The 16,298-nt window shown below is 48.9% G+C and overlaps 1 protein-coding gene across 21 annotated transcripts in view; it reads right to left on the bottom strand.

Annotated features, from left to right (window-relative positions):
- The window catches only part of KIF1A (kinesin family member 1A), a 225,343-nt gene that overhangs the window by 76,693 nt on the left and 132,352 nt on the right, over positions 1-16,298 (bottom strand). For 20 of the 21 annotated variants that reach the window (XM_048863027.2, XM_048863031.2, XM_048863030.2 and 17 more), the window contains 4 exons: positions 15,453-15,536; positions 14,948-15,128; positions 14,725-14,797; positions 14,276-14,369 (listed from right to left, as the gene is read on the bottom strand). In XM_048863027.2, coding sequence (XP_048718984.1) covers positions 14,276-14,369; positions 14,725-14,797; positions 14,948-15,128; positions 15,453-15,536 — 432 coding nt within the window. The remainder of the gene's footprint in view (positions 1-14,275; positions 14,370-14,724; positions 14,798-14,947; positions 15,129-15,452; positions 15,537-16,298) is intronic. The other variant, XM_048863028.2, reaches the window with a different exon arrangement.

Here is a 16,298-nt window from a genome sequence, read left to right as displayed (position 1 = left end):
TCTTGGGGGCAGGGAAGGCTTTTGTTTGTGCTCTTTGTTTATGTGGTTGTTCTCTCTTGGGACTGAGAGAGGCCAAACAGAAATCCATCTTCTCCAACCCATCCTAATCCAAGTCTCCAGTATAGGTACACCAGGCAAGGCGGATTAGTTTATCTTTTGTTTTATGTGAATTTTCCCTCTGTTAAGAGGGAGGTTTATTCCTGTTTTCTGTAACTTTAAGGTTTTGCCCAGAGGGGGGATCCTCTGTGTTTTGAATCTGAATAGCCTGTAAAGTATTTTCCATCCTGATTTTACAGAGATGATTTTTACCAGTCAGAACCTGACTGATTTTTCCATTGTTCCAAGATCCAGAGGTTTGGGTCTTTGACGATTTTGTAACCAGTTGGTGAGGATATTATTCTCAAGCCTCCCCAGGAAATGGGGTGTGTAGGGCTTGGGGGGATATTTTGGGGGAAGACGTCTCCAAGTGGGCTCTTTCCCTGTTCTTTGTTTAAAACACTTGGTGGTGGCAGCATACTGTTCAAGGACAAGGCAAAGTTTGTACCTTGGGGAAGTTTTTAACCTAAGCTGGTAAGAATAAGCTTAGGGGGTCTTTCATGCGGGTCCCCACATCTGTACCCTAGAGTTCAGAGTGGGGAAGGAACACTGACACCCGGCTGGCACCTGATCAAAAGGACCAATAAGGGGAGAAGATACTTTCAAATCTGTGAGGGAAGGTTTTTGTTCTGTGTTTCTTTGTTTTCTCTCCGGGACAGTGAGAAACCAGTTCAGGGAAAATACATCTCCTAAAGCAATACCTGAACTAAGCATCTAAAATTACAAATTGTAAGTAATAGAAAGGAAATGCATTAGATTACCTTTTGTTTTAGCTTGTGAATTTTCCCTAGGCTAAGGGGGAGGTTTATTCCTGGTTTTTTTGTAACTTTAAAGTTTTGCCTAGAGGGGAGTCCTCTGTGTTTTGAATCTGATTACCTTGCATTCTGATTTTACAGAGGTGCTTCTTTTACTTTTTCTTTATAATAAAGTTCTGCTTTTAAGAACCTGATTGGTTTTTAGTGTCCTAAAAACCCAAGGGGCTGGTCTGTAGTCACCTTGTTTACTCTCAAGCCTCCCCAGAAAAGGGGGTGAAGAGGCTTGAGGGGATATTCTGGGGAAACAGGAACTCCAAGTGGTCCTTTTCCTAAATCTTTGTTTAACTCACTTCGTGGTGGCAGCGATACTAGTCCAAGGACAAGGAAGAATTTGTGCCTTGGGGAAGTTTTTAACCTAAGCTGGTAAAAATAAGCTTAGGGGGTCTTTCATGTGGGTCCCCACATCTGTACCCTAGAGTTCAGAGTGGGGAGGGAACCCTGACAGCAGCCAAGATAAATGAGGGATGGGGAAGGTTATTGCATGTATGAAACAGCAATACCAGCTCCCAAATATGGCTAACGGCTCCCAAACACTGCTAGAGGTGGGAGAAATAATTGATTACAATAACAGCACTGATTTAAATGGTAATGGCCTTATTCTCATTAACACTAATGCCCTTTGGCTACCTTAAAGTGCGGTAATGTCATTTATATCCACTTTAATGCCCCTTTAGAGTATCAGTAGGGTGTAAAGAGGCCTGGTGTAAATGAGAATCAGGCCCTTTGGGGTTATGTAAAGAGACCTGGGTATAAAGGAGAATCAGGCCCTCTGGGTTATGGTGATACCCTTTCTCTGTTCTAGAAGTGTGACTTTCCCATCTGCCTTCATTTAAAACAAAACAAAACCCCACATTTTACCAGGGAACAACTGATTAATTTTCAATAAATGAATTCCCCACTGATTTATGCCAAACTTTCAACTACAGAAATTTTGCAATCAGACCTCATGCTATTTCTTCATCTCTGTGCCTTATCCATTTGTATGCTGCTTCTTGTTAACTGCACATCGAGAAGCACTAGGCAGTACTAACATGAACGCAAGGAGTATGGAGAATGGGGTGTGTGAGTGCAGTGTGAATATCTGCTGTAACCATTATAATAGCTGTGTCAACATCCAAAGCAGATACTGAAAATGCTGGAAAATGAGCAGCGCTCTAGCCCCTGAATTCAGACAAGAGTGATTTAACAAGCAACAATCTTGACCCTTTGCCTCCTTCATTCAGCATTATAATCATCCCCCTTGTGGCATTCCACACACTGTAATACCACAGCTTCAGACACCTAAAGTTATTTGATATTTTGATACTTAAATGGGGAAACTTTTGGGAAAGGGGGAGCCTATACAGGAAGAATGGGCTCCACCTAAACCAAAATGGAACCAGATTGCAGGCACTTAACATTAAAAAGGTCGTAGAGCAGTTTTTAAACTAAGGGCTGGGGGAAAGCCGACAGGTGTGGAGGAGCACATGGTTCGGACATCTCTTAGGGGAGGATCTATTAATAGATAATCTCTATGTTCTAGTGAGGAGCAGAGGATGGAAAATGATAAAATACAGGCACGGTCTGATCAGAAACAGTCAAATAAAAAAAGTCCCATTCAATTGCATCATTTAATGGCAGACAGCTAAAAGGAACAAGTTTTTAAATTGCTTATATACCAATGCTAGAAGTCTAAATAATAAAATGGGTGAACCAGAGTGCCTCATATTAAATGAGGATATTGATATAATAGGCAACACAGAAACTTGGTGGAATGAGGATAATCAATGGGATACAGTAATACCAGGGTACAAAATATAACAGAAGGACAGAACAGGTCATGCTGGTGAGGGAGTGGCACTATATGTGAAAGAAAGCGTAGAATCAAATGAAGTAAAAATTGTAAATGAATCAAACTGTACCACAGAATCTGTATGGATAGAAATTCCATGCTCTAATAATAAGCATATACTGGTAGGGATATATTACCGACCACCTGGACAGGACGGTGATAGTGACTGTGAAATGCTCAGGGAGATTAGAGAGGCTATTAAAATAAAAAACTCAATAATAATAATGGGGATTTCAATTATCCCCATATTGACTGGATACTTGTCACCTCAGGACAGGATGCAGAGATAAAGTTTCTTGACACCTTAAATGACTGCTTCTTGGAGCAGCTGGTCCTGGAACCCACCAGAGGAGAGGCAATTCTTGATTTAATCCTAAATGGAACACAGAATCTGGTCCAAGAGGTGAAGATAGCTGGACTGTTTGGTAATAGTGACCATAATATAATTAAATTTAATATCCCTGTGGCAGGAAAAACACCACAGCAGCCTAACATTGTAGCATTTAATTTCAGAAAGGGGAACTACACAAAAATGAGGAGGTTAGTTAAACAGAAATTAAAGGGTACAGGGCCAAAAGTGAAATCTCTTCAAGTGATGTGGAAGCTTTTTAAAGACACCATAATAGAGGTTCAACTTAAATGTATACCCCTGTCAAGGTTCCCTCCCCACTCTGAACTCTAGGGTACAGATGTGGGGACCTGCATGAAAGACTCCCTAAGCTTATTTTTACCAGCTTACGTTAAAAACTTTCCCAAGGCACAAATTTCATCTTGTCCTTGAACAGTATGCTGCCACCACCAAGTGATTTAGACAAAGAACAGGGAAAGGACCACTTGGAGTTCCTATTTCCCCAAAATAGCCACCCAAGCCCTTACACCCCCTTTCCTGGGGACGCTTGAGAATAAACAAGATGAGCACAAACCAGACTTGGATTTTTAAGATCCAAAAAACCCAGTCAGAGTCTTAAAAAACAGAACTTTATTAGAAGAACAAAAAAAGACAAGAGAACAACTCTGTAAGATCAGAATGGAAAATAATCTTACAGGCAGTCAGATTCAAAACATAGAGAATCCTTCTAGGCAAAACCTTAAGTTACAAAAAGACACAAAAACAGGAATACACATTTCCTCCAGCACAGCGAATTTCACAAGCCAAAACAAAGAAAACCTAACACATTCTCTAACTAGATTTACTTACTAACTTTACAGGAGTTGGAGGGCTTGCATCCTTGATCTGTTCCCGGCAAAGGTATCACACAGACAGACAAAAGCCTTTTCCCCCCTCCCAGATTTGAAAGTATTTTGTCCCCTCATTGGTCATTTTGGGTGAGGTGCCAGCCAGGTTACCTGAGCTTCTTAACCCTTTACAGGTAAAAGGACTTTGTCTCTGGCCAGGAGGGATTTTACAGCACTGTATACAGAAAGGTGGTTACCCTGCCCTTTATATTTATGACAACCCCAAATTAAAAAACAAAGTAAAAAAAAAGAGTCACCGTGGCTAAACAGTGAAGTAAAAGAAGCAGTGAGAGGCAAAAAGGCATCCTTTAAAAAGTGGAAGTTAAATCCTAGTGAGGAAAATAGAAAGGAGCATAAACACTGGCAAATGAAGTGTAAAAATACAATTAGGAAGGCCATAAAAGAATTTCAGGAACAGTTAGCCAAAGACACAAAAAGTAATTGCAAAATTTTTTTAAGTACATCAGAAGCAGAAAGCCTGCTAAACAACCAGTGGGGCCACTGGACAATCGAGGTGCTAAAAGAGCACTCAAGGACGATAAGGCCATTGCGGAGAAACTAAATGAATTCTTTGCATTGGTTTTCACGGCTGAGAATATGAGGGAGATTCCCAAACCTGAGCCATTCTTTTTAGGTGACAGATCTGAGGAACTGTCCCAGATTGAGGTATCATTAGAGGAGGTTTTGGAACAAATTGATAAATTAAATAGCAATAAGTCACCAGGACCAGATGGTATTCACCCAAGAGTTCTGAAGGAACTCAAATGTGAAATTGCAGAACTACTACCTGTAGTCTGTAAACTATCATTTAAATCAGCTTCTGTACCAGATGACTAGAGGATTGCTAATGTGACACCAATTTTTAAAAAGGGCTCCAGAGGTGATCCTGGCAATTACAGGCCTGTAAGCCTGACTTCAGTACTGGGCAAACTAGTTGAAACTATAATAAAGAACAATATTGTCAGACATAGAGATGAACATAATTTGTTGAGGAAGAGTTAACATGGTTTTAGTAAAAGGAAAAAGACAGTTACCTTTTCCGTAACTGGTGTTCTTCAAGATGTATTGCTCATGTCTATTCCACAATAAGTGTGCGTGCTCACCACGTGCATCGGTGTTGGAAGTTTTTCCCCTAGCAGTACCCATAGGGGAGTGCCCCTAGCGATCCCTGGAGTGGAGCTTTCATGGCGCGGTATAAGGGGTGCTGCGTGCTCCCCCTACCCTCAGTTCCTTCTTGTCAGACAACTCCAACAGAGGGGAAGGAAGACAGGATGTGGAATCAACATGAGCAACACAACTCGAAGAACACTAGTTACGGAAAAGGTAATTATTTTTTCTTCTTCGAGTGATTGCTCATGTGTATTCCACAATAGGTGATTCCAAGCTATATCTGTTGGAGGTGGGTAGGAGTTCACAAATTCTCGGTACGGAGCACAGCCCTGCCAAACCCGGCACCTTCCCTGGTCTGGGAGACGATCGCATAATGAGAGGTGAACGTGTGAACTGAAGACCATGTAGCAGCCCTGCAAATGTCCTGAATGGGGACATGATCTAAAAAGGCAGCCAATAAGGCTTGCGCCCTAGAGGAGTGTGCCCTCACAACTGACGGTGGAGGGATTCCCACCAAGTCATAACAGGTATGGATGCACGAGGTGATCCAATTGGAGAACTGCTGAGTGGAGATCGGCCGACCCCTCATGCATTCGGCCAAGGCGATCAACAACTGTGAAGACTTCCTGAATGGCTTAGTCTGCTCCAGGTAAAAAGCCAGAGCCCATTTCACATCCAGCTTGTGGAGACGGCGCTCCTCGCTGGACACATAGGGTTTGGGGCAGAGGACCGGCAGGAAAACGTCCTGACCCATGTGGTAGGCAGAGACCACCTTCGGGAGGAATGAAGGATGTGGGCGGAACTGGACTTTATCCTTATGGAACGGGGGCTCACAGGTCAGGGCCCTGAGTTCCGAGACCTGCCTAGCTGACGTGATCGCCACCAGGAAGGCCACCTTCCATGAGAGGTGCGACCAGGAGCACGTAGCTAGTGGCTCAAACGGGGGGACCCATGAGCCAGGCCAGCACCAAGTTCAGATCCCACTGCGGGACTGGGGGCCTAACGTATGGGAAGAGATGATCCAATCCCTTAAGGAATTGGCCGGTCATGGCATGGGAGAATACCACATGCCCCTGCACCGGCGGATGGAAGGCCAATATGGCCGCCAAGTATACCTTGCCGGACCATGGGCTCTAAGGAGAAGGAGGTAGTCCAAGATTAGCTGGAACCGGGCAGCCACGGGGGAAATGCCCTGCTCAGCCACCCATCAGGAAAACCAAGTAGACTCGGCATGTGGAGGGTTGCCTGCTTTCCAAGAGGATGTGCTGTACTCCTTCCGAGCACGTCCTTTCCTCCCAGTCTAACCATTGAGCTGTCACGCCGTGAGGTGGAGTGCCGCTAGGTTGGGATGGAGGAGGCAGCCCTGGTCCTGAGAGAGGAGGTCCGGGTGGGACGGTAACAGCCACGGCGGGGCTACCACCAGGCTCGTGAGGGTCCCGTACCAATGCTACCTGTGCCACACCGGGGCAATCAGGAGGACCCAGGCCCTGTCTGTCTATCTTTTCCAGGACCTTGCTGATCAGTGGAAACAGGGGAAAGGCATAGAGAAACTGGCCTGACCAGGACAGGAGGAAGGCATCAGAGATAGCACCCTGTCCCAGCCCCCACAGAGCAGAACCGGGGACAGTGACGGTTCTGCCGAGTCACGAACAGGTCCACCTGGAAAACAGGTTCACTCTTGGAAAACTCTGTGCAAAACCTCTGGGTGATGACACCACTCATGCTGAGAGGAGAAGTCACTGAAGTCCTGTGAGTTCCGGGTGCCCGGTAGGTGATAGGCCTGTAGGCAAATGTCATGGGCTATACAGAAGTCCCACAGCTTGAGGGCTTCCAGGCAGAGAATCGGGCCTCCCCTTGCCTGTTGATGTAAAACATCGAGGCTGTGTAGTCCGTGAGAACCATGCCCACCCTGCCCTCCAGGTGTGAGCGGAAGGCCATGCAAGCCAGCCATATCGCCCCGAGCTTCTTGACGTTTATGTGGAGGGCCAGGTCCTGTGCAGACCACAGACCTTGGGTCTGAACGTCTCCCACATGGGCTCCCCACCCCAGGTCTGATGCGTCGGACACCAGCTCCATTGATGGGGGAGGACCATCATTGTAGGGAGGCGATCACCGGTTCAGGCACAGTGAGGACCTTGTCCATCCTGTCTCTGGCCTGGGAGAACATCAAGACCAACCAGAGCTGGAGGGGCCTCACCCTGAGTCTGGTGTGACAAACCACATATGTGCACGCCGACATGTGACCCAAGAGTTGGAGAAACGCTCTGGCTGTTGTCACTGGAAACCTTGTGACTGTGTCGATGAGCCCTTTCAGGGTCTTGAACCTGTCAGGTGGGAAGGAGGCTCTGGCCGACGTGGCGTCCAGAACTGCCCCAATAAACTCTATGTGTTGTACCGGAACTAATGTGGACTTGGTGTCGTTTACTAACAGGCCCAGAGTGGTGCACGTGGACAGAAGGAGCACCACATGGTCCCGCACCTGCGACTGAGAGCTGTCCTTGACCAGCCAGTCATCCAGATAGGGGAAGATCTGGACCCCACGGTGCTGAGGTAGGCCGCCACCACAGACATACACTTTGTAAATGCCCTCGGGGCTGTGGACAGGCCAAACGGGAGGACGGTAAATTGGTAGTGTTCCTATCCCACCTTGAAACAGAGGAAATGTCTGTGCCCCTCGAATATATGGATGTGGAAGTATGCATCCTGCAGATCGAGGGTGGCGTACCAGTCCCCGGGATCCAGGGAGGGAATGATGGAGGCCAGGGAGACCATGCGGAACTTGAGCTTCACCATGTACTGGTTCAGGCCTTGCAGGTCCAGGATGGCCCTGAGCCCCCCCATTGGCCTTCGGAATAAGGAAATAGCGGGAGTAGTACCCTTTGTGTCTGAACTCTGCTGGCACCACTTCCACCGCTCCTAGGCCAAAGAGCTGCCCCACCTCCTGCTCGAACAGAGCCTTGTGGGAGAGGTCCCCCCGGAGGGACGGGGGAGGAGGGTGGTTGGGCGAGGTAGAGGTAAACTGGAGGGTGTAGCCCTGAGAGATGGTGCTGAGGACCCATCGGTCTGAGGTCAGCCGTGACCACTCCTGGAGAAAAGCACACAACCGGTTGGAGAAGGGAGGCTTTATTGAGGGTAGATCCCTGATGAGAACTAGTGGGTCGCCCCTGGGCATTCAGTCAAAACTGCTGTTTCCCTGCCTGTTTGCCTTTGGAGGACCAAGGCTGGGGGACAGACTGAGACTGTCTCTGTGGCCGTTTCTTATAGTCCCCCGACTTTTTATACGGGGGCTCGTATTTAGAGTGGGTGGCCTTGGTGGGAGCCTGCCATGGTTTAAACTTAAGTCAAGCCGGAGCCAGAACATAGAGGCCAAGAGTCTTAAGTGTAGTGCAGGAGTCCTTCAAGCCATGCAGTTTTATGTCTGTCTCCTTTGCAAACAGAGCCTTGCTGTCAAACGGGAGGTCCTGTAAGGAGCTCTGCACCTCACCGGATAGCCCCGACAGCAGGAGCCACAATGCCCTTCTCATGGACACCACGGAGGTCATGGACCACGCGGCTGTGTTCGCTGCATCTGCCGCTGCCTGCAGGGTTGCCCTGGCAGCCGCTGTACCCTCTTCCACCAGAGCTTTGAACTCTTTCCTGTCACGATCATGGAGGAAGTCCTCAAACTTGGGCAGAGAGCCCCACAGATTGAACTCATACCAGTCCAGGAGAGCCTGATGGTTCACCACCCGTAACTGGAAGCTTGAGGACGAATAAATTTTTCTCGCAAATGAATCCATCCTCCTGGAATCTTTATTTTTCGGAGTAGGGGCTGGTTGGCCCTGCCATTCCCTGTGGTTGACCGATTCAACCACCAGGGAGTTAGGAGCAGGGTGGGTGTAAAGGTATTCATGTCCTTTGGCGGGCACAAAATACTTGCATTCCACTCTCTTAGAGATGGGGGCCAAGGAGGCCGGGGTTTGCCACAAGGCATTTGAAATTTCTGCCACCCCTTCATGGAGTGGCAAGGCCACCCTGCCCAGGACCGAGGCAGTCAGGATGTTAAAAAGGGAGTCCAAGGGCTCCTCCACCTCCTCTGCCTGAAGGCCGAGGTTAATGCCACCCTTTTCAATAGCTCCTGGTGGGCTTTAGAGTCCTCCTGCGGGATGGAGGGAGGAGGGGCCGTAATCACCTCATCAGGGGAGGGTGAGGAGGTAGGTGCAGTATTTTGTGTGTCCACCGGCACCGGAGGATCCACCCCCTGGTCGCTCTCCGGGCATGGCGCCAAAGATGCACGTCCCACTGACTCCTTCCTTGGAGGCCGGGAGAGGGAGGCTGATGGCCCTTTTGAGGCTCCAGCCACTGAGCAAACCCCACGGGGGTTGTGTCAGGGCCCACGGTGCCCACTGGTACCACTGTGCTGGCCACGGGGCCCAGTGCCAGTGCACCTGCTGTGGCACTGGCGGAGCAGGCTGTTCGGTCTGGCTGGCCTGACCCATCAATGGACGACTACGAAGGGAGGCTGGGTTGATGTACGACCTGCTGCTGTCCCTGGACCAGGAGGAGTGGCGGTGCCAGGAGTGGTGCTGACCACGAGACCGCGACCCCGACGTGGAGGAATGGTACTGCCGGTAGCAGTTGCTCTGCAATAGGCTCCAGCGGGAGGATCCACGACGGCAATCGGCGCCCAAGGCTAAGGAAGCAGGGCTGTGGCAGGGTCCTGGAGCGAGACAATGAACGAGAACGGTGTCAACATTCGTGTTGTGACTGACTATGATAGCCCTTTTGAGAAGAGGACCTTCGGCATTGTCTGCCTCGGTCCTGTCGGTATCCGCTCCTTGAGGCAGAGCGGTGCCTGGAGTCTCTGTCAGACGGAACCCAGCCAGACAACCTAGTGGGGGTCGACAGTGACCTGCATGGACTACTCACAGGATGGTCGCTGAGCGGTGAACAGCATTGGGAACATTCCCTCGACTGAGAACGGTACCGAGTCGGGAGCGACTGTGGAGATCCCAGCAGCGGCTTGCCTCTGGACCACGGGGCCAACATTGGCTGTGCTCCTGGTACCGGCATGGACATAACATCCTGAGCCGCTTGCAGGGCTTCTGGAGTGGAGGGCATCCAGACATCTGGGGAAGCCTGCTCCAAACGGGCCAGGCTACTCTGCTCGACCTGAGTCGGAGGCCTAGAGGCCGACGGGGACCGAGGACTGCCCAACATGGGTCTTGCCTCTCCACCAGTCTTGCTCCGGTGCCACGGCGGAGAAGGCCTATTCTTAGCCTTCTTGGTGTGCCCCACAGACGGGGAACGGAGCCGACTGGTAGATGGCGCCGGTGGGTCGCCGCGTACTGACACCGTGGTACCCGGTGCCGACTCGGAGCGGCGCGCCAGAGTCGGGATCAACGCCGACTCCATCAGGATGGCCTGAAACCTAATGTCTCTCTCTCTCTCTCTCAGTCTGAGGCTTAAACGACTTGCAAATCTGGCAGCGATCGCTGAGATGGGTTTCACGCAAACAGCGTAAGCAAACAGTCTGTGTGCGGCTCACTCAGTGGCATCTGTCACCTACAAGTGTTGCACGACTTAAAACCTGGGGCGCGGGGCATGCCCCTCCCCGGATGAACTAACTAAACTAAAATTAATCAAAATACTAACTGCAGGTAACATACACTGAATGAACAAGAGTTCTGGGGACGATCTGCAGCAAAGCTGGAGCAGAGCAGTTCCGAAGCACCTTCACTGGTGGCAAGTAGGAATTGAGGGTGGGGGGAGCGTGCAGCGCCCCTTGTACCGTGCCACAGAGGTGCCACTCCAGGGGTCGCAAAGGACCCTCCCCTACGGGTACTGCTAAGGGAAAAACTTCCGAAACCGGTGCATGTGGCGAGCATGCACACCTTTGGTGCAATACACATGAGCAATCACTCGAAAAAGAATCATGCCTCATGAATCTACTAGAATTCTTTGAGGGAACAAGCATGTGGACCGAGGCAATACAGTGGACATAGTCCCACAGTATTCTTGCCAGCAAGTTAAAAAAGTAGGGATGGGAGGAATGGACTATAAGGTGGATAGAAAGCTGGCTAGATTGTCAGTCTCAGCGGGTAGTGATCAATGGCTTGATGTCTAGCTGGCAGCCGGTATCAAGCCGAGTGCCCCAGGGGTCGGTCCTGAGGCTGGTTTTGTTCAACATTTTTATCAGTGATCTGGTTGATGGGATTAATTGCAGATCATTAATAATCTGGAGGATAGCGTAGATTGCACTCTCAGCAAGTTTGTAGATGACACTAAACTAGGAGGAGTGGTAGATACGCTGGAGGGTAGGCATAGGATACAGAGGGACCTAGACAAATTAGACAATTGGGCCAAAAGAAATCTGATGAGGTTCAACAAGGACAAGTGCAGAGTCCTGCACTTAGGACGGAGGAATCCAATGCACTGCTACAGACTAGAGACCGAATGTCTAGGCAGCAGTTCTGTAGAAAAGGACCTAGGGGTTACAGTGGATGAGAAGCTGGATATGAGTCAACAGTGTGCCCTTATTGCCAAGAAGGCCAATGGCATTTTGGGATGTATATGTAGGGGCATTGCCAGCAGATCGAGGGACGTGATCATTCCCCTCTATTCGACATTGGTGAGGCCTCATCTGGAGTACTGTGTCCAGTTTTGGGCCCCACACTACAAGAAGGATGTGGAAACATTGGAAAGAGTCCAGTGGAGGGCAACAAAAATGATTAGGGGGCTGGAGCACATGCCATGAGGAGAGGCTGAGGGAACTGGGCTTATTTAGTCTGCAGAAGAGAAGAATGAGGGGGGATTTGATAGCTGCTTTCAACTACCTGAAAGGGGGTTCCAAAGAGGATGGATCTAGACTGTTCTCAGTGGTAGCAGATGACAGAACAAGGAGTAATGGTCTCAAGTTGCAGTGGGAGAGGTTTAGGTTGGATATAAGGAAAAACATTTTCACTAGGAGGGTGGTGAAGCACTGGAATGGGTTACCTAGGGAGGTGATGGAATCTCCATCCTTAGAGGTTTTTAAGGTCAGGCTTGAAAAAGCCCTGGCTGGGATGATTTAGTTAGGGATTGGTCCTGATTTGAGCAGGGGGTTGGACTAGATGACCTCCTGAGGTCCCTACCAACCCTGATATTCTATGATTCTATTAAGAATCCCATGCACCCGCTACAGGCTGGGGACAGACTGGCTGAGCAGCAGTTCTGTAGAAAAGGACCTGGGAATTACAGTGGACAAGAAGCTGGATATGAGTCAGCAGTGTGCCGTCGTTGCCAAGAAGGCCAATGGCATATTGGGCTGTATTAGTATGAGCATTGCCAGCAGATCGAGGGAAGTGATTATTCCCCTCTATTCGGCACTGGTGAAGCCACACCTGGAGTATTGTGTCCAGTTTTGGTCCCCCCACTACAGAAGGGATGTGGACAAATTGGAGAGAGTCCAGTGGAGGGCAATGAAAATTATTAGGGGGCTGGGGCACATGACTTATGTGGAGAGGCTGAGGGAACTGGGCTTGTTTAGTCTGCAGAAGAGAAGAGTGAGGGAGAATTTGATAGCAGCCTTCAACTACCTGAAGTGGGGTTCCAAAGAGGATGGAGCTCGGCTGTTCTCAGTGGTGGCAGATGACAGAACAAGTAGCAGTGGTCTCAAGCCACAGTGTGGGAGGTCTATGTTGGATATTAGGAAACACTATTTCACTAGGAGGGTGGTGAAGCACTGGAATGGGTTACCTAGGGAGGTGGTGGAATCTCCATCCTTAGAGGTTTTTAAAGCCCAGCTTGACAAAGCCTTGGCTGGGTTGATTTAGTTGGTGTTGGTCCTGCTTTGAGCAGGGGATTGGACTAGATGACCTCCTGAGGTCTCTTCCAACCCTAATATTCGATGATTCTATGATTCTAAGTGATAGAATCATAGCTCATTCCCTGTAGCTTCTGGCAAACAGAGGCTAGGGACACCATTCCTGCCCATCCTGGCTAATAGTCATTGATGGACCTATTCTCCATGAATTTATCTAGTTCTTTTTTGAACCCTGTTATGATCTTGGCCTTCACAACATCCTCTGGCAAAGAGTTCCACAGGTTGACTGTGTGTTGTGTGAAGGAATACTTCCTTTTATTTATTTTAAACCTGCTGCCTATTAATTGCATTAGGTGACCCCTAGTTCTTGTGTTATGAGAAGTAGTAAACAACACTTCCTTATCTACTTTCTCTACACCAGTCATAATTTTATAGACCTCAATCATATCTCCCCTTAGCCGTCTCTTTCCAAGCTGAAAAGTCCCAGTCTTATTAACCTTTCCTCATATGGAAGATCATTAATAAAGATGACTGACCCCTCGAGCACTCCGCTTGAAACTTTCTGGCAAGAATACTGTGGGAGACCATATCAAAACCTTTGCTAAAGTCAAGATATATCACATCCACCATTTTCTCCATATCCACAGAGCCAGTTATCTCATCATAGAAGGCAATCAGGTTGGTCAGGCACGACATGCCCTTGGTGAATCCATGTTGACTGTTCCTGATCACCCTCCTTTCCTCCAAGTGCTTCAAAATGGATTCCTTGAGGACCTGCTCCATGATTTTGCTGGGGACTGAAGTAAGGCTGACCGGTCTGCAGTTCCCCAGGTTCTCTTTCTTCCCTTTTTAAAATATGGGCACTATATTTGCCTTTTTCCAGGCGTCTGGGACCTCCCCCAATCGCCACGAATTTTCAAAGATAATGGCCAATGGCTCTGCAATCACGTCAGCCAATTGGGTTAGATCTGGACCCATAGACTTGTGCATGTTCAGCTTTTCTAAATAGTCCTTAACCTCTTCTTTCACCACTGAGGACTGCTCACCTACTCCCCATACTGTGTTGCCCAGTGCAGCAATCTGGAAGCTGACCTTGTCTGTGAAGACTGAGGCAAAAAAAATATTGAGTACTTCAGCTTTTTCCACATCATCACTTGATGATTACCTTTTCTGTTCATTCCCTCTGGGGCACCTGGCACTGGCAACTGTCGGAAGACAGGATACTGGGCTAGATGGGCCATTCTTATGATAAGAGAGAGTCTTCTGCCAATACACCTGGATAACCTTCCGGACTTTCATCGTAACAGACCAGAGTCATTAGGAAGTGTCATTGGCCAACAAAACTATAAAAGGCTCATTCTCTCTCACACAATTTGTCACTCTCTGCTTTCACTGAACTTTTACCTTCATCTTCAGGCTCTTCCTCTTCCTCATTGGCCTCAGGATAATACCTGGAGTCCATCTGCTTCTGTAAAGCCTCTAGTTTACTCTCATAGTCCTGAGGGAAAGGGGGGAAAATAAGGAAATAACCCACAAACAATTGTCTTTTTGATTTTGACCACCCCTCTCCTGTACCAGGTCTCTCTCAATCCCCATAAAACTGACAAATGGCTCCACCCCCTGTAGAAAGCCAACCTACCCACAGCTGTGTTCACTGGTCTAAAAGGTCCCATTAGATGAGGAGACACATGATATTTCCATTCTGGGTAGTATCTTCAGAAGATGCAGATCCACCCTACTCATGTCAGCACACCATCCATTGTTCAAACTAGAGACTCAACCCCAGTCTGTGCCTTGACGGTAACTAGTGTTGCTCTGATGAACCAGTTAAGAAGCAGAATATATGTGCCTACCAGCCTCTGCTGCTCAAGAAGATAGTTGGCCTCTTCTCTCTCTTTGCGGTATTGGTCCTCCAGTTCCTGAAGCCTGTGAAGAATTAGGAAGGACAGAATGACAAACCTGGACAGATCCACAGTTACTGGCTGGCACCCCATTTCCTTCCCTTCTGCTCCACCTCTCCATGTTGCCCTCCCTCCATGATCCCTCATCTCCTCTGCCTCCCCCATGCCTCCTCACCTCTGCTCCATCTCCTGCTTCATGTCAATGCCTTGTTTCTCCAGCAGCTCTCGCTGCGCGAACGCCCAGTCCACTGGCTCTGCGGGGGTCTCTGCACATGGGGTCCGCTCCCGCTCCTGGCGAGCCTGCTCAGGGTGGTTGAATCGGAACACGTGGCTCTTCCCCATGATGATCCGGTTTCCTTTGGGGAGGGCAGTTCAGAGTTAACCAATGAGGTCTCCACTATAAGCAGAAACTCCAACTCAGTGGCAAGGGTTGCACAGCAGGATTTCCCCCAACAAGGCCTCTCATGTCCCATGACTTATGCCCTGATTCAACAGAGCATTTGAGCATGAGTAGCCGCACTGACTATCCCCCACTGTCACTCCACTGATGCCACTAGACTAGAACCACCATCTGCCCAACAGGGTGACCTGGTATGTTTCTAGAAGGGGATCTATGTGGGTCAGTGGTTAAAGCATTCTGTCAGTGCTGAGTCAATCACTCCCTCCGAAGCAGGACCTACCAGATCGCAGGACACTGGGTTCCATCACTTTTTTGCCATTGACGTAGGTGTCGGCCCCTTCGCAAGGTTCTAGTGTCACCACTACTGTGAGAAAGGCATAGGAGAGAGAAAGAGACAGGAGGAGAGGTGTGAAGGGACAGCAGAGGCCTGAAGGGTTGCTGGTCTCCTGATTGCATTGGAAATGTTGGCTGTGCAGGCCCTATGGGCTGCGATAGGAAGGGAGGGCTGTTTGTTTAGCATCTTGATGCCAGTGGACACCCTGCTCCAGACATACAAGCCCAAGCACATACAACAAGGTTGTACTTCAAAAGCGCCTGTGGAATTTAGGAGTGCGTCTCGCTGAAAATCAATGGGGCTGGTGCTCCTAAACCCCTGAAGTGCTTTTGAAGATCTCCCCCTGTGTCTATATCTTAGTTATAAATGTCAGGTTAATTTCCTTATGTTCCCACATGGCAGGCCTTCACCACCTTCTTACCCCCATTATTTCACTGGCATTTAACGATTTGTCTCTTCCATGCCAAAGTCCAGCCTGGATCTGCAGACTGCAAACTACCTGCCATCAGTCTTTGAGCATTAATCACCGAGAGCCAGAACATGCCCCGCTTCCTCCCACGTCACAACTGGTCCCACAGACAGCCCGGGGGCTGCTCACAGAGCAAAGCACTATACAGCATGTGTAAGAGGGGACAGCACATGACACTGAGTAACAGAGGGACCGCCTGGGGATCTGGGAGTTGTATTATTTGTTCTCTAGTCACTCGGTGAGAAGTAACCTCCGAACTATTATATTGTGGTACTGCCACCTGCTGACCTCTTCAGCAAGCTAGGCTGCACGGAGATTCCTGG

This window comes from Caretta caretta, chromosome 9 (assembly GCF_965140235.1).
Source record: "Caretta caretta isolate rCarCar2 chromosome 9, rCarCar1.hap1, whole genome shotgun sequence".
NCBI classification, from domain to species: Eukaryota; Metazoa; Chordata; order Testudines; family Cheloniidae; genus Caretta; species Caretta caretta.
Note: the sequence above shows the minus strand (reverse complement) of the source record. Positions and strands in the feature narration are given on the sequence as shown.